We start from the raw sequence: 19,120 nt of genomic DNA, 5'->3' as shown, positions 1-19,120 counted from the left end.
AAGACTCAACAACTATAATGGAGAGAAAAAAAAAGGTATCTTGCAGCTAAGGAATTCAAAGAGGTTTCATTTACAAGCAATTACATTTTGGCCCCTGTTGAAAGGCAAGAGCTGCAGTCAGCCGGCTTTGGACTCTTGTTTACTTCTAGCACTGTGTCAACAAGCCTGTGGAGTACTCAAAACACCACCACCCCCCTCCCCACAAATAGCAGATGTTCTGGAGGTATTTATTTTGTCAAAAGTCCACATGTTTTCTTTTTCATCTTGTGAATGCTTATCTCCACCTTCTGCACTCTGTCCTAGTTTTCCCCATCTCCGTCCTTCCCTTCTGGATTAGGCAAGCTCAGAAGAAATTTTCCTTCTAGAGAATTTGACTCATGCAGAGTGCATTAAACACTGAATAGATAACAGTGAAAACATTTCATTCTTTATCTGTAGAGTGGATACAATTTTAAGAGAAAAAGCATAATAGAAATACTGGGGTGAAGAAGTAATATTATTAGCATATAATACTAAGAAGTATTATATTATTATAATACTAAGCAGTACTATAATACTGATTTTTCGGGGATGGGGAACGAACGTTATGGGCAACCCTAGTGCTGAATCACAGTCAGTCAAAACTGGTCATAGAGAGCTTTTTGTTGGTAGTTGGTCCAGACTGAGCATACAACCCATTTTTGGCCAAGGGGATATAAATGGAACTCTAATAATCCTAAATATCAAATAAATATCCACGAGTCCATACTGACATAAATGATGAGATAAATAAATGGGGACAATAGACAAATTTCTCCTGCAGAAGATAATTTACATAGGTGCTCTACCTCCAAGCACGTAGGTGAATCTTGGCTGCCACTCCTCACCTGTGGACCGTACATAGCACCTTCCTTCCAAAGAGCTGACTGTAGAAAGAGGGGAAAACAATTTTTCAGTGGAAAACCTGATGTATTCCTTTCTATTGCTGCTGTAACCAATTACCACAAACATAGTGGTGTAAAACAATAAAACATTATCTTTCCAGTCCCCTGGGTTAGAGATCTCCTGCTGGGCTAAAATCAAGGTGTTGTCAGAGCTGTGGGCAGGGCTGCATGGCTTCCTGGAGGTCCCAGGGGAGAATCTGTTTCCTTGCCTCTTCCAGCACCTGGAAAGCCAGCGACAACTCTCACGTCAAAGCCAGTGACAACAGGTCCAGTTCTTCCCACAGCACATCACTCTGAACTGCTGCCTTCATTATATCTCTTTCTCTGGCTCTCTTTTCTGCCTTTTGATTACAGTGGGCCTACCCACCCAGGACAACCTCCCTAAGGTCAGCTAAATAGAAAACTTAATTCCATTTGTCATGTCACCTAACATATTCCCAGGTCCCAGGGGTTAGGACTTGGACATGTTTAAGGAGTAACTATTCTGTCTACCACGTCTGACAAACACGATCTCAGCCAAGTGACCCGGGTTCACATCAACGGTGATAAGCCATGTTGCTAGCATGTATACTTGATATGTGAGGAGACTTGTTACTTTTCCTGAGTGGTCTTCCTCCCCCAAACCCATAACCCCAGTCTAATCATGAGAAAAACAGCAGACAAGTGTTTGTCTGAATTGTCGCTATTGAGGGACATTCTATAAAATACCTGAGCAGTGTTCTTCAAAACTATCAAAGGTCATTATAGTAGGAATATCCACAGCCTGTAGAAACTGAAAAAGGTAAGGAAACAGATTGTCCCTTATATAGCCTCCAGAAAGGAACAATCCCTGCTGATACCTTGATTTTATGCCAGTGAGACCTAAATTGCGAGTATGTCTCACAGAACTGGAAGATAATCAATTTATATTGTTCTAAGCCATAAGTTTGTGATATTTTACTGCTGCAATAGAAAACAAATATAGTTACCCCAAATAAGAAAAATCTAAGAAACTGTCACCACCAAGAGGAGCTTAAGGAGGCTTGAAAACTAAGTGTAATGCGGTATCTTAGATGAGATCCAGGAACAGAAAAAAGAACATTGAGTAAAAACTAGGGGAACCTGAATAAGTATGGACTTTAGTTAATAATGTATCAATATTAGTTCATTAATTGTGACAAATGTACCATATTAACACTTCATATTATTAATATTAATAATAGGAGAAATAAGGTGTGGGGTACATGAGTGCTCTCTGTACTATTTTTGCAACTTTTCCACAAATCTATTTTAAAAGAAACATTTATTTAGCATAAAAAAGGAAATAGGAAATCTCAACTTAATATGATGCTCCAAAGCTTGTAGGTGAGAATGTCCAAATGGATTCTCTAGATAATTGCTATTGGCTATTATGTGTTGTGGAGTACTGTGGAGAATTTAGAAATGGAGCTGTCGGGATCCTGTTCCTCAGGAACTCACGTTCTACTTGGGAAGACATGTTTATAAGTTGCTGTAATCGGGGAAAAGCAGTCAGTGCATACCCACTACATGGCTAATATCCAAAGGACATTTGGATAAGAAAAAAATGGACTTCGACCTGGAGGGTAGGAGGCCACAGAGGACCTTGTGAAGGAAGTAGCACTTACATTCTGCCTTGAAGAATAACCAGGTTCGTACATACAGATTTGAAGTGAAAGGAGAAGACTGACCAGCCAAAAGTGTTAGAACAAAGGTCTAATACAAGAGGATGTTAGCAGAAAATATGTAGAATTTAAGTGCTTCGAAGACTGGAATTACGTCTATTTGGTCCATCACTGTATCTTCATTGCTTCCAACAGAACACACAACACTTGTTTCACAAATATCTGTTGATTAAGTGAAAGGAAAATAGCTGGGGAATAAGTTATGGAGAACTTGGCTGCCCAATCTGTGAGTTTAGCCATTTAAAATTTTTAAGAAGAACATGAATTTGAGCTGTACTTTAGAAAGATTAATCTGGCAAAAAAATGCAATTTAGATTGAAAAAATGCAGATTAGAAAGAAAAGGAGAGGAAGGAAAATATTAAACTTGTACAAGCAAGAAATTTCAATTATATTAATCTTATGTATTTGCAAACACAATCACTAGCTTCTATTAAAATTAACTTGATTTTTATTTATATCATTTTAACTCATATATTAAAAAGTAGTTTCGTTTGAAACCAGGAAGTGTGATGTCTCCAGCTTCCTTCCCCCTCCTCCCTGTTCAAGATTACTTTGGCTGTACAGGGTCTTTTTGTGGTACTGTATGAAATTTAAGATTGTTTTTTCTATATCTGTAAAAAATGCCATAGGAATTTTCATAGGGATTGCATTGAATCTATAGATGGCTTTGGGTAGAATGGACATTTTAACAATATTCTTCTGCTCTATGAATATCACATAGCTTGCCATGTTTGTGTTTTCTTCAATTTCTTTCATCAATGTCTGTAATTTTCAGTGTACAGATCTTTCACTGACATGGTTAAATTTATTCCTAAGGTTTCAAAATTGTTTTGATGTTGTTATGAATGGAATTGTTTTCTTGATTTCTTTTAGTTGTTAGTTTATAGAATTGCAACTGTTTTCTGTATGTTGATTTTTGTATCCTGAAACTTGACTGAATTTTTATTAGTTCTGTCCTTGTATGGAGTCTTCAGGATTTCCTATCTACAAGATCATATCATCCGCAATCAGACAATTTTACTTCTTTCTTTATGATTTCAATGCCTTTTAGTTCTTTTTCTTAACTAATTGACCTGGCTAAGACTTCCAGTACTATGTTGAATAGGAGTGGTGAGAGTGGCCTCCCTTGTCTCATTCCTGATCTTAGTGAGAAAACTTTCAGCCTGTCACCATTGACTTTGATTAATGTCGGTTTGTCATATGTGGACCTTATCTTGAGACACACTCCATCTGTACCTAATTTGTTGATTGTTTCTTTTTTAATCAAAAAGGGTGTTGAATTTTGTCGAATGCTTTTTCTGCATCTCTTGAGAAGCAGAAATGATGATCAAATAATTTTTATCCTTCAGTTGGTTAATGTGGGATATCCATTGATCTGTGGATAGTGAACCATCCTTATATTCCAGGAACAAATCCCGCTCGATCATGATATATAATCATTTTAATGTACTGTGGAATTTGTTTTGTTAATATGTTGTTGAGAATTTTTGCATATGTGTTCATCAGGGATTTTGGCCTGTAATTTTCTATTCCTATGGAGTCCTTATCTGATTTTGGTCAGTGGGAAATGCTGGCCTTATAAAATGAGTGTAGAAGAGTTTCATTCTCTTCTGGTTTTTGCAGGAGTTTGAGAAAGGTCAGTATTAATTCTTCTTTAAATGTTTCGTAGAATTCATCAGTGAAGCCATCTGGTCCTGGACTTTCGTTTGTTGGGAGGTTTTTGATAACTGATTTAATCTCCTTACTAGTAATTTGTCTGGTCAGATTTTCTATTTCTTCATGGTTCAGTACTGGTAGATTGTATGTCTGTAGGAATTTATCCATTTCTTCTAGGTTATCTGATTTTTGGTATGTAATTGTTCACAGTAGTTTCTTATGATTCTTAGTATTTCTGTTATTAGTTATAATGTCCCTCTTTCATTTCTGATTTTATTGATTTGTGTCACACTAGAGACTCCTAAATTCACTGTGATTTTTCTCTCAATCAGCACTTATTTTTCCTTCTTTCCCCTCTGATATCCCCTGGCCTGTACCTAACACAGCCAGAACCCTGCAAGTGAGAGCTGTGATACAGACAGGGAAAGCTCCAGGAGAAGCCTGGCTTCAGGAGCCACAAAGGGAACTCAAAACCTTCAGAAAGAGTGAGAAGCCCAACACCCTGCCTCTCTTATTTTTCCTCCCTCTGTGCCAGCCCCTAGGCAATCCCATCCAGATGTTTTTTAAGATTTCAGAACATAATATGGTACATGATGTACCGGGGGTGCCAAAAAATATGTATACAAGTGGACACTTTGGTCAACATTGCTCAAGTAGTAGTTCACCGTAATCAGAAGTGTCTGGATGCTGAGGTTAACCACTTTGAGCACCTCTTGTAATTGCAGAAGTCAAACGTGACTTGTATTCATCTTTTGTTATCGGTATATATTGAGTGTTACAATTTTAATAGTTTTTCCTTTCTTAAAATTTCCTTTCCAAATGTTTTTCAGCACCCTCTGTATATATTATATAAAAGGTCCTAAGACAGCCTTGCTAATCAAACATATTAAACTTTTTGCAATGGCACATGGATATTCACGCTAAGAGGTGTGAATAAAAACTATAATTAGCTTTATATATTTTAAGTCACTTTGATAGCAAAGTCTTTCAGATAATGTCAAGTTTTGCTGCTGAGTTTTTAGAAAATTTTAGTTTTCAGGAATTTTCGATTTAGGAATTTCAGACGAGGCATTATTGAACCTTTACTCCTACCTGGCCTTCAAGGGTAACTAATGACTCCAATCAACTTTTCTGGAGTTTTTAGGTATGAACCTATATGCAACCTATTGATTTCCCACTTTGCAAACTTAGGGTTGTCTTTCTCTGTTCTGTTAAGTCAGTCACCACTTGTCCATCTCTTTCCATCTTCCAAAATTTGGTTTATACAGGCATACCTCATTTTATTGGCCTTTGCTTTATTGCGCTCCACAAATGTTGCATTGTTTTGACAAATTGAAGACAAGACCCTTCACCAACAAAAAGATTAGGACTTACTTTATTGTGATACTTTATTGCGGTGATCTGGAATCAAACCTGCAGCATCTCCAAGGTATGCCTGTATACCATGTTTCCCTGAAAATAAGACCAAGCTGGACAATTAGCTCTAATGTGTCTTTTGGAGCAAAAATTAATATAAGACCCGGTATTATATTATATTATATTATATTATATTATATTATATTATATTATATTAAAGACCCTGTCTTACATTATAGTAAAATAAGACTGGGTCTTATGTTAATGTTTGCTCCAAAAGACACATTAGAGCTGATTGTCCAGCTAGGTCTTATTTTCGGGGAAACAGGCTATCTCTTCTGCTTTGGTATCTTCTGCTCTCATCTTTGAACACGTATGTCTTTACCTGTTTCATTCCTTAACCGGCTGCCTAGTGGAGTTTCAGGACTGAACAGAGCTTGTTGGATGTATTCAACCTGCCATGTTGAACCAGGATCTACATGTGAAGTTTAACTAGAACCCTGAGATCTCGATAAAAATAGTCTGCTAATGAGAGAATTCTGCAGTTCTGTAAAATTCCAATTAATTAAGAGGAGGGGGTTGCGGGGCAAATGGTAAAGGACAATAATTTCTTAAACTGTTATCATCAGAAGCTCATCAGAGATGGGATTTCTATTTCAGATGAATCCACAGACTCATTAACGTTGCCTGGCTACAGTGGGCTAAATGGTATTCTGCTCTGCAACACCCTCCCCGCCTTCCCCAATAAGATGTGTCTATAACCTAGTCTCTAGAGCCCGTACGTATTACCTTATATGGCAAAAGATGTGAGTCAATTAAGGGTTTTGGGAGGAGGATTTATCCAGGACTATCTGGGCGTGCTCTAAATGAGGAAGTTTGAAGTTAGACCCCCACAGAGAAGGTGAGGCAGAGAGAGAGGAGAGAGAGGAGGCCAGAAAACAAGGGATGCTGAGCAGAAGCCAGGAGACGCAAGAAATGCAGGCTCAGCTAGAGTCTCCGGAGGGAGTACAGCCCTGCGTTCCCCTTCATTTTGACTCCTGGCTCCAGAGCCATGAAAAGAAATACACGTCTGTTATTTTAAGCCACCCAGTTTGTGATCACTGGTTATGGCAGCCCTAGGAAACTAAGGCACTGGCCGTTCTGTGTCATATTGTTTTCCCTGAGGAAGAGCAAGTTCTTTATGTGTGAGACAAACACGTGAATTTTTTAATTTATAATGTTAGACAAGTGGGTTCTTTGCGGTGGGCCTCAGTTTGAAAACCTAAGAATTAGGGTTGGCAGTCAATGATTTGCAATGCTTCAAATTCCATAATACTTTCAGTTTGTGCAAATCCTCATGTGGTAGTGTGGAAATGGACCTATTTGCATCAGTCATATGATGAATATGTAAATAAGTCTCAAATGGAACTAATAACATTATTGCTACCTTGGGGCATATTTTAAAAGCAAACATTGTTCTTTATACTGTTTCTTTTGGAATAGCTATTTAGATGTGCTTGTGTATGAAAGCGATAGTATGTTTTATATGGACAGCTAGCTAGATTTATTAAGAGTACCTAATCTAAGCTTAATTTTTTTATATAAAATTTGATGTGCATAGACTAGTCTTCTTGCCTGTAAAGTTTTATTTTAGCAATGATGTTAAAATCAAATTAATAGGGGTTTTTTTTAGTCCCCATTTTAGTTGTCTAGATGACTATCTTCTCTAAAAGGCTTTTCTTAATTTAAAATTTAATGGATGGCTGATTCAATCACAGAAATTTTCAGATGTTCATAAAAAACACATTTAACTGTATCATCATAGTTCAAGGACCTTCTTCCTCTTGCATATAATCTGTAACCATAACAGCCTTTGGTCTTTTTTACTTTTCATGCTCCTAAGGGTTTTTGTTTTCTCCTTTTTAAAAACCATTTTCAAATGTGCTTTCTCATCCTCCAACAAGACCAAAGAATCTAGCCACCATTTCTTTCAGTTTTTCTCCTCCCATAATGGTTAAACGCAGATTTAGATATTATAGCTAATGCTTATTAAACACTTACCGTCTACATGCAAGCTCATATACTCTTCCAAGTACATCAGTTGTGAGGTAGGTCCATTGTTATCATTCCCACTTTAGAGATAGGAAAGTGGAGAGACTGAGAGGTTAAATAACTTACACAGAGTCACTGTGTAAATTACTATTGTGTAGAAAAGAGCTAGGATTCCAAGTTTTTCAGTGTAACTCTAAAGCCACGCTCTGGACCACTTGCCCACTGTCTGGGGGCGTTCACTGTCTGAAGGGCTGTCTAAATTGAATGGATTTTTGACCTCCTGTGTTCATGGAATTCGTCAGCAAGACCTGCAAGGCTCTTCAGGGCTCCACTGCCTAAGAGAGTTTTTGGAAGTTTTCTCTTTGGTCATTGAGTAACTATGCTGTTTGAATATGTCTGTTAAAAGTCGAGAATATCTTAATCCCATGAGCTCTACTTAGTTGTCCGACACTATGGAAATTTGCAAACAGATCAAGCATTAACTGACTTGGGTTCTCTAATTAGTAAGTTCAGTGATAAGAATAACCACATTTCTATCCTGCCCCATCACCTATCCTTTACCTGGGCTGGCAGCTGCTTCATTGCCCTAGGCTGCAGGAATCTTACCTGAACGCTTCCAAGACTTCATGAAGGTTCTAATCAAGACTGGTCCTGTTTTTTCACCTTTCCAGTTTTCACCTTGCCTGAGAGTATATGAGGTGCCATCCTCATGGCAGAGAAGAGCTGCAGGGCTCGTGGCATCCCCCGGAGCAGAGGTTTTTCAGAGCCTCATTAACAGCAGCCCTGCTCCCAGTCACCCCTAAAAAAAGCACATTTTCTGCTAATGGGGATTTTCAAGCTTTGGATCCTGATCATTTACTCTGGACTATTGAGCTGTTGCAATCTGTTGCTTGAGTGAAACTGGAAGCACTGTGATCCTCCTCTTCAGCGACCTCCTCCCGAGCCTTTTCAGCTTGGCATAGCTGGATAGGAATTGATCTAAATCGTCAGCTGCCCTCACATTCCCAGAGAGAGAAACAGGGCAAAGGATAGGTAATGAATGCAGGTGAAGTTGGAATCTTGCATCTTTGCAAGATTTCTTTTTGGATCTGAAAGAAGGGGGCGGGAAATCAAGATAACCATGCTCTAAGAATCAAATTACTGAATCTTCTGCACATTTGCTCTACTTCTGCCCAAAGGAACTAAAGAAATGGGAGCCTGGACACAATTACAGCTATCGAGGACTTCCTAGTACTGGTATTTTCCCCATGTTGATCACAAATTCATTTTCTTTATTAATTAGGCTTCGGAGTACCCAAACCCTCCATCATTCCTTTAGCAGCCAGGCACCTAACGGATTTATTGAGTACCCACAATGAACACAATGAGCCTAACAGACTTTCCCAGTATATCATGTTGTTCCCAAACTACGGTAAATTGTCTCAGGCTAATGAGGTTTTCCACATTTTTAAATACGTCTAAAATTGTAACATGTGTCTTTCTTTGTGGTGTTTACTCACATCCATTTAACAAGTACAATGAAAGGTGCTGAAGAACTAAGCTACAGTATAATCCATCTTGTGGCACTGAGTATAAGAGTAAATATTTGTTTTATACCTCATTATTCAAAATTTCCAGGGACTAGGAAATGTTCATGATGGGGAAACATAGACACTAGACATTTAAAAATATCAAATGAATCAACACTCCTCCAGTACCGACTGTCTGCTAAACACCATGCTATGTTCTGTACATACAAAAATGCCTGTCCCTCCCTCACAGGGTTCACCATCTGGACAGAAGCTCAGCTCACAGACTAGTTTTACATGAACTTATTCTAGTGTATTAGTAATGGTGTTGTTGATAAAACATGTATGCCTTATATAGAGTTAGGGATATTACTGTATAAGCAAAATTTAAATAGTGGGATGAAAAAGGGAACAAATTGCAATGTTTCCCTATGGCACTTGCCATCTTGCTGACTCTTATTTTGGCTGAGATGGGCGGGTAACTTTTCCATTCTCTTTTCTCACTTCCTCATGTGAGTCCCTGCTAAGCTGTGTTCTTAGGCAGAGAGGCTCACCTTTCAGATAGATGCTGACCTGGGATGAGGGCTTTGCCAGGAGCTGTATTTCCTGCTTGTGCATCTAAACAGGTTCAAGGTCCATTTATGTAGAGCAGAGAGTCCTCATTTATGATGTGTTTTTTCCGAAATGACCAACAAAAATCTAGAAGTTCCTTAGGAGTCCCTAGTGATACTGTGGTTTTTCCTTTATTGATTTCTCGCAGAGTCGAGAAGGATTTGCGTAATATCTACCAGCTGAAGTTGTGCTAAGGTTACTGCAGAGGCATACCTAGGTGTGGTTCACAACCAGCTACTTGGAACTGTACTCTTTACTCATTAGGGCAAGAGCCAGAAATCAAACCTTCTCGATAATACTTGGTGGAAAGTCAATTTACCCAAGAAAACCCAGGAACAAAACAACTACTCTCAAATTAATAAAGTGGCTACAAATCTTCTAGATCTAGAGCTTGGGTTATGGAAGTTTCCCAGGACTGAGTTTCACAACAGAGTCTCTATACAATCACATATACATAGGCAGAAAACAGTATTCTTTTGAATACGCCATGAAATAACTTGGGTTTCAATATTTGGGAGGGGCAGATGATGTGAAAAGGAAGTTGATGTATTTCAGGATATTTACTTATAGCAAAGCACATATTTGAATTAACACTCTCTCCCAGGTGTCACTGTGTATGTGACTTGAGGTGAATTTTGCTTAACGGTATTTAAAAGTTGGTTAAAAATTACCTTGTTCAGTGGAGGTGGAATGCCATTATTTGGATTATCTATTATAGGGCCTGCTTCTATCACAACATAAGCATTTGTGAGCTTCTTTCCTGTGGTAGGAATACAATCATAACCCAGAACTCTATACTTTCGTTCTCAAAGAAAAATATCCTGAGCTCTGTTAGTTGAAAATGACTTGTATGGTTCTATGTATCAGATCTTCTTCCATTATTCAGTTGCCCAGCTGTGGCAGATTGCTCCTTAGTTCTCTGTGGATGCCCAAATGTAGGCTTTGCTATACAAACAGACTTGCCACAGAGATTGCAATTACCTGAATTTTGAGATTTATATCATATGGCTCAATTTTAAGAAATACAACAAACAATTTTCAAATGTTTTATTACATATTTGCTTTTTCACATGCAATTTATGACCATGGTACCTCAACCTAATCAAATTACAGCTTCCAGTATTATTTTCAGAGAGAGAGCTTTTATCTCTTTTTGACTTAAGGGCATAATCTAGGGTGCAAAATTCTGTAATTTTCTAGTAGGGTATCTCTAGCTTGCTTTGTGCCTGAATCACGTTTTAATTTCTTTTACTTATGTAATGCATGCATTTCTTCTTGACCCACTTTACATTTTTATCTTTTTAGATGGTAATGTTATATAACTAAGGAGAACCCAGAGGCCAGATTCTTGGCTCCCTAGTCTGTCTGTCTGCCACATTGTGGAAGAACAATCTTCTCATCACCCCTAGTCCTACAAAGAATAGGACGTAGCCCTTGTTCGGGGCCCCCGTGCTCTTTTCCGGTAACCTCTAGGAACATCTGGCAGTGGCACAGTGACTAATGTATTCTTCCAGGTGGGACCTATCTTCTGGGGACGGGGAGAAAGGGTCATCTACAATATAAACCTGATGTTAGACTGTGTATGACCTTAAAAGAGAATCAAAATTGCCTTTGCTTTATCTCTCCATTTGGCAATATATCTTGGACCTTATGTAAATACAAATAATGTTCTCATTCCCCCAAAGACACAACTTCCACAGTTTTGCTTCCTCCGTCCTTCCCTCCTCTTCCCCCGTTGTGAAGTTACATAAGCGATGTAGTGGCTTCACATGCATTGTTAAGTCTCCCAGTCGAAATCATTCACATTTTTGTAATTAAATTATTAATTACTTGAGAAATGTTTCAGTTGAATGGTGATTAGATAAGCAGGATTGAAAAAAGACTGCATCACAAAGTGTGCTTTTCCTTCATGTTTTTATTGAAATAATTTGATGGACCTAACTGTTCATAGGGAATACACCTGGCATATTAATTCACTACAGAGGGACAAATCAAACTCACTAACATCTTCGTTATAGGGATCCTAGAGGGAGAAGAGAGAGGGAGAAAGGGGCAGAAAATATGTTTGAAGAAATAATGCTGAAAACTTTGCTAACGTGGGGAAGGAAACAGATATCTAGGTCCAGGAAACACAGAGAATACCAAACAAAATGAACTCAAAGAAGCCCACACCAAGACACATTGTAATTAAAGTGGCAAAAGTTAAGAATAAGGCAAAAAAGAAGGAAAAAAGAAAGCAAAAAGAAGGAAATCAAGTCACATACAAGGGAAACCCCAGGAGACTCTCAGTTGATTTCTCAGCAGCAGCCCAGAAGGGAGTGTCAGGAAATACTTAAAGTGCTGAAAGAAAAAACATTACAAACTAGAATACTGTACTGGGATAGGTTATTATTCAAAATCGAAGGAGAAATAAAGAGTTTCCCAGACAAGCAAAAATGAAAGTTCACCACCGCTAAACAAGCTTTATAAGAAATGTTAAATAGTCTTCTTTATGCAGAAAACAAAAGGCCATAACCAGAAATAAGAAAATACAGGAAATCAAAAAATCTCACTGGCAAAGGCAAGTATAGAACAAACACAGAGAATAACCACTTAAAAAACTAGAAAGGCATGTGATACATTCAAATATTTTTTCAAAATATTGGTATATATATATGTATTAGGATAGAATCATTTTAAGAATTTGGCAGGCAAATTCAAAGCCAATTGAAGAAGTTCATATTGGACAGAATGTGTGGTTTGGCCCCAAAGCTCCACCCTTGAGCTCCAGAGTGCTTGACGATGCCCTCTGCTTTCCGATCTTGTTTCTCTCACTGGACAGCTCCTTTGGAATCTTTTATGATAGGCTCGCTCTTCTTCCCATGAGAGAGCTTCTGCTGCTTTCCCGTGTTACTTGTCTCCAGCTTTGCATCTCCTCATGTGATGATCTGGTTTTGACCTAGAATCTCCACTTCCTTTAACCCCTATGTAGAATCAGATGGGATAGACTATGGTACAAGAAGTAAAAAGGTTTCAAGGACCAGGGTATCAAGAGGCCAGAGGCACAGATATATTTTCAGCGTGCATCCACCCTCAGGAGTTAGATTTGGAAAACCCAAAGGGGCCATGCTAGCAAGTCAAGCCATGAAACGTGTAATAATAAAGCATAAAATGATGAAGTCTTGGACAAAAGCCTGATCTGGATAACAAGATTTCATAAAGACATTTGAATCTAAGGCACGAGCCAGTGGTGGCAGCTGAAATTAATTTAAATTTTATTGAGATATAATTGACATATAACATTGTATAAGTTTAAGGTGTACAATGAAGTGATTGTGTGTGTGTGTGTGTGTGTGTGTGTGTATCTCAAAATGCTTACAGTAGGTTAGTTAACACATCTATGACCTCACATAGATATAATTCTTTTTTGTGGTGAGAACTTTTAAAATCTACTCTCTTAGCATTTTTAAAATATATATAATACAGTATTGTTAATTATAGTCATCATGCTCTACATTAAATCCCCAGAACTTATTTATCTTATAACTTACAACTTTGAGTTTGTACATTTTGACTGTCTTCACCATTTCTGCATTCCCCACCCTCTGCCCCTGGCAACCACTAATCTCTTCTTTGTTTCTTTGAGTTTTGTTTTGTTTTGTTTTGTTTTGTTTTGTTTTTCAGGTTCCACATATAAGTGAGATCAGAGGATATTTGTCTTTCTCTGTCTGACTTATTAAACTGAGAATAATGTCCGCAGTGTTCATCCTTGTTATTGCAAATGGCAGGATTTCCTTCTTTTTTATAGCTAATTATTATTTCATTGTACATATCACATTCTTTTTATCCATTCAGCTGTTGATGGACACTTTGTTTGTTCCTGTATCTTAGTTATCGTAAATAATGCATGGCAGCTGGAATTTAAATTCTAGCCTGCCTGGGATCCCTGACTCAGTTCCTTCAGGACCATAAAGAGGTTAAGTGCTAGGACAGACCTTGACTCTGAATTTAGCTCTCTCGCTTGAATATCTATATAGCTTAAGCATTTAATGCACTAGACTTGAGCAGTTACATTCTTTCTATAGACACAACTGATTTTAACCATGCTATTTATTCTAGTTGTCCTTCTAACGTCTAGTGAAAAAGTATTAAGATCTCTCTAAAATTTTGATCCCCCATTCCCTACCTCCCGACACAGGAACCACCACTGTTAGAAAGAGCTCTTTGACATCCAATTGGGTATGGAGGGGCTTCTAAAAGGCCTAGAAATCAGTCACAACAGCTTTCTATTTGGAGCCATCTTTTTAGAACACAGATCTGAACTCTAGCCCTGGGCTTTCAATATAAAGAGCTACAGTAAGTTTACTCTGTGGGTTTATCATTCTGTGATTCTACGTAAATCACATGTAAATTTATTTATGTAGAATCACATGAATTCTGTGTTTCTATGTGAATCATAGTCTTCTATTCTGTTGCTCCAGGGAGTAAAAATGCTGGTGTGGAGTCTGGCACACACACCAAAAGACTGTCTTAAAATTCATGTTTTAGTACCTTCTTTTCCTATATCTTGTAACCACCATATGGCCATCCTAAAGATGACTGACACTTTCTATACTTTAATGGTAGAGGAATGTATGGACTGGGTGAGATGTGTGTTTATGTGTATACAGTATATAAATGCATGTGTATTTCTTTCTATAAGCATGTGTCATAAAGCAAATATTTAATTTTCTATATTCTTTAGCTAAAAGACAAAAATACATTTTATAGGCTACAGATTCAAAATCATGCAAAGAAGGACAGATTCTTCTTTGCATATAGTTGCTATGCACCTATACAGATAGTTGCTATGCACCTATAGCTTATTATCTCATTCCATCCTTGTTGCATCCCACGTGACGTAGGTTGTGGGGAGCAAGGAGGGCGGCGCAGGGTTAAGAAAGACAGTAGCCAAGAATAGAGTGCAAGGGGGGCCAAGGGACTCCAGCCTCAAGGACTGAGCTCCTAATCTGGCCAACACATGGCTTTTATTAATTAGGTGGGGAAGCAAAGGAGATAAAGCTTGTTAATCTCAAGATCTGTGAATCCCATACATTATAATAGGAAACCAATTCAAGCCAATCACCCTTGCCTGCAGGCAGCTGAACCATAAGTCTCAGGATGCAAGTACTTCCCCAAGGGACAAAACCTTTGTGCATATGAATATATGGAGAGCACATCATTGAGTCACTTCCCCTGCAGGTTGTGGGAAGGAATGCAGCCACAGAGGCAGAGGCTCTCCTTAGCCAGGGGAAGGTGGGGGCTGTGCCCACCTCTATCAACCCTGTGGATTCTCCTGTTGGTCCCCACGTGGCTCTGCCTGGCTTGGGTTGTTCCCTCCGTGGGGAATCTTACTCATCATTGGCTGACCAGCCATCTTTCTGGGGCCAAACAGGGAGACATAAGGTGTAAGCACAAAGGTGAAGCAAAGTCCCTGAAAGGATCTGTCTCACAGACTCTCCTTTCTTTAGGGGCAGGTACGAGGAGACAGACGGGTAGGCCACTGCGTGGCAACACATCCTCACAAGGACTTGATGAAGTAGATGGTAATATCTTAATTTTCCAGAGCCAAGCTCACTATAAATAAAGCAAGTTGCTGCTATTAAAACACTTCTTTGCGAAATAGCCCAACCAAGGTTAATTCTCACTCATACATACCGATGCAGAGATTCTACACTGGGTGACTTTATCCTGGTGATTACTGAGGGACATCACGTGACGTCACCATCTTTGAGACTTTCAGTTCCAGATACACAGACTGGGGATTTGGAAAATTACTTGGCATATTTTAGGAGCCTGCCCTTACATCACTTCTGCCCATATTCCATTGTCTGACCTCAAGCGTATGGCCTAATGGTGAGGCATGCTGGGAAATAGAGATGGGCATACTCATATTGATGAGCCCTAATTGTCCCTGGCCCATCACACAGTCACTAAGTAGAGCTCCAGAAACTCCAAAACCCACATTCCAAAACACGTTGGGCAAAATCACTTTGAAATCCTATGGGTGTTTTAGGACAATATGAGAATATTTCCAAACTTCATCATAGGATTTTTTGTTTGTTTGTTTATCAACTTATAGATTTTAAGGTATTTCATAATTTTTCTATGGTAATAATAATCAAAAAAGAAATGTGACCTTGGCTGACACAGAATCTTCAAGAGGCCCCGCTCTTTGAAAACATCTTTTAATAATCAAGTCAATAATTAATTGTTCTTTTCATAAAAGGAAGGTTAAATGACACAGAGAAACAAGTACAGAAATTTATTATATCTATTTATTGGTGCCCCAAATAGTTTTTATATCACTATGAGATTCCTTGGTAAGAAGTTCAGAGAAGTTATATGCGTAAAGCTCCTTATTTGTTATACTAACGTAGGTAAGCGTCTCTAACTTGCCACTAACAACTGCAGTGCTACCTCCCAATATACCACTGACTACACTTCAAACATCTGACACTAGAATTCATGCTCTACATATTGTCTGTATTTTCCCAGTGATTACTATAAGCTTTTAAATATTGCAGTTGATAGCAGTCCTTTGGAAAGACCAACTATGTTTCTCACAACAAGTAACTTATAAAGTGTTAAGATTTATAGCAAGTCAAGTGTATCGTGTCTACCTCATGAGGTAGTTGTGGCCTACTGGAATTACTGATACTTTAATCATGATCTGATCGTCTTGCTGTGTGATCTTGGGCCAGTTGATTCAACTCTGTGAGCCCTAATTTCTTCATGTATAAAATGAGGATAAAAATATCTGACCTTACTAGGGCCTTTCCTAGGAGAAATTCACTTAAAGCACTTAGTACAGTAACTGACATATTGTTCCCCCAAATGTTAACTATAGTAGTAATAAAAATAATGTGGATGTTAACACTAGTATCTTAGCCTCAATTTTTTTCCCCTGTGAAATGGAGATAATAATATCTGCACTGCACTGAGAAAGAAATGAGCTGTATATAATGAACTGTATATAAAATGAGCTGTATATAAAATGTCTGCTACACGATAGGAACTCAATTGAAATTCTTTTTTATTCCTTTCTAGACAAAACAACACGAATTTACCTCTCCATTCAGATGTAGGACCTTTGACACTGTTCTGGGTAAGTCCTTAGGCTGTACAAGAGTCCTTTCAATTCTGAACTTTGAAGAGTATTTCTGTAAAATTTCAGTGTTGAATGGGAGATGCTTGGTGTTCAGTATTTCTTTGGCTAAGATCTTTTCCACGGTTGCCTCCATTTTGGGGTTACTGAGTTGGCTTTACCATGCCAACTCAGTTGTGAACACAGTTGTGAACACTATGAAATATCCAGCAGGCAGTGTTGTCTCTCTGTGTTTATATGGAGTGAGGTTTGTCTGACCCTAAAGCCCGTGCCCTTCATATCTAATTCTAGAGATAAATCTACTTCCTATCTTTTATTGCACATGTATAGGACATCTTTATCTGTTATGGGAGCCATATAAACAAATGAGTTTATGAGTTGTTGATGTCCCTGGATTTTGTCTGTGCCGTGTTTAGATTTAGCTTTCATATTCTGCTACCCCGGGTACTGTTCAGTGTCACTACCCAGTGCTGTAATTAACAAGCACTCAACTAGTAGACACCCAGGTCAAGAGGCTGGCTGTCAACTGCAGCAGGTCATAGCACTGCAGTCCTTGACATTTCCTTTATCAACTCTGAATCCTCCACTCGAAGATTTTTAACTGATGATTTGAAGGAAAGACAAGAAAAAAGAATGCCTAGGAGAAAGTATCTTTCAGTCTTTGGAATTCAAATTAACCTAATGCAGTAGTAAAATATATCATTTTCACTTCTTGAATACAAATAATTTTTCCCTTCAGAATCTGTGGTGTTTTCTACTGAACCAGAGGTTTTGCAGCAGTAGATTAAACTCAAATTCTCAGCTGAGCTGCAGAAAGAAGATTTGAATAAATGTAGCTGCGTCTGTGCTTTAGAGTAAGACTGCTCTGGAAAGCAGTTCCTGCTGCTTTGAAGGTTTCCCTTTTCTCTTTCGGATTATGGAAATAGCGACTCCAGTGCAGTTGTTATGCTTCTTGTTCTCTACTATAGTCTTTCTCCCCATCCGTGTTTCTTTCTTAATTAGGATTATCTGCCATCTCTCACTACTAAGAGTGAGGGAGGGCAAAGCCATGATTCTCCAGCCTTCTAAAGCAGCAACCTGATCAGTAAGAGCAGCTTCTGGCAGGAAAATGAAATTATTTTTAATGTTAAACAAAGAAACTACAGGATTCCACCTGCAGCCCAAGTCTGACTGGGAAATGATGAAAGAAGTCAGGATATTACTCTCTGATCAATGGATTGCCTTTGGACATGGCTTTTAAAAAAGAATCCTAACCCCAAAGCCACACAGCAGTAAGCCCCAGATGAAGTAAAAAATGAGCCACTTGGAGGAACGGGCGATTAGCAGGGCCTCATTAGGGGAACCAAGCAGGGGGAGCCACACAGGGCAGCTGTGCTCTCCTGAGGATGGGCCTGAACCAAGGGATGGATGCATGTTGGGGAGACGGTTTTTTTTTTTTTTTTTTTTTTTTTTTTTTTTTTTTTTTTTTTGTATTGCATTTGCTTAAGGAAGAAAATATCCCAGGAAAAACCTAGCTAATTTGTTGGACAACACGTGTGACGCCTTCATATGTTTTTATGTTTCCTGAGACGCCCAGCGTGGACTTTTCTCAGAAGCATCTGGAGCAGCTGCGTGTTGACGTAGTGCACTGGAGGGGTTGTGGAAGACGGAAGAAATGGGGCGATCTGGGGAAGAAGGCATCATGATTCATGTCTCGCAGGTGAGGCTGATACTCGCTCTCCTTAAATTGCTGCAGCGCAGGAATCAGCATGGCTGCGCCCTGGCAAAATGAAGAAAAGACACACAGACCTATTCATCTTCAAAGGACTTTCATTTTCTCCACATAAAGAGCAGCCTGGCTGGGCCAAAATTATGGTCTCCTAACCACATCAAGACCTGTGCTCTCCTAGTAAAAGCGGTGTTTAAGGAATGTAGACGAAGGTTCTTGATGTGGATTTGTATGCCGGTCTGCACGTTGCAAGACAGCAGGTTACAGCAGCACCGCAGTAATGCCTGTCCTGTGCGAGCAGCCCCCGCGGACATGACATCATTTTGCACCCCATAAGGACATCCCTCCCACCCCACAGCTTTGGCGAGATGGCTTTGATTCAAGAAGTTTCTTTACCTTTGGTTCTTCCTTTTCCAACTTGGTTGGAAAGCACTGCCACAACGCTGTTGAAACACGCACGTGTGCGCTCCCATGTCAAGGAGAAAGGCCGCGTGTCAGTGTGAGCCGCCCTGCACTT

General features: G+C 38.9%; 1 protein-coding gene across 1 annotated transcript in view; it reads left to right on the top strand.

The window, feature by feature from the left end:
• Positions 1-19,120, top strand: part of SLC7A11 (solute carrier family 7 member 11) — a 179,998-nt gene that overhangs the window by 12,214 nt on the left and 148,664 nt on the right. The window contains exon 2 of the mRNA XM_033134368.1: positions 16,838-16,895. Coding sequence (XP_032990259.1) covers positions 16,838-16,895 — 58 coding nt within the window. The remainder of the gene's footprint in view (positions 1-16,837; positions 16,896-19,120) is intronic.

This window comes from Rhinolophus ferrumequinum, chromosome 18 (genome assembly GCF_004115265.2).
Source record: "Rhinolophus ferrumequinum isolate MPI-CBG mRhiFer1 chromosome 18, mRhiFer1_v1.p, whole genome shotgun sequence".
Taxonomy (NCBI): Eukaryota; Metazoa; Chordata; class Mammalia; order Chiroptera; family Rhinolophidae; genus Rhinolophus; species Rhinolophus ferrumequinum.
This window is presented reverse-complemented; position numbering and strand designations above follow the sequence as displayed.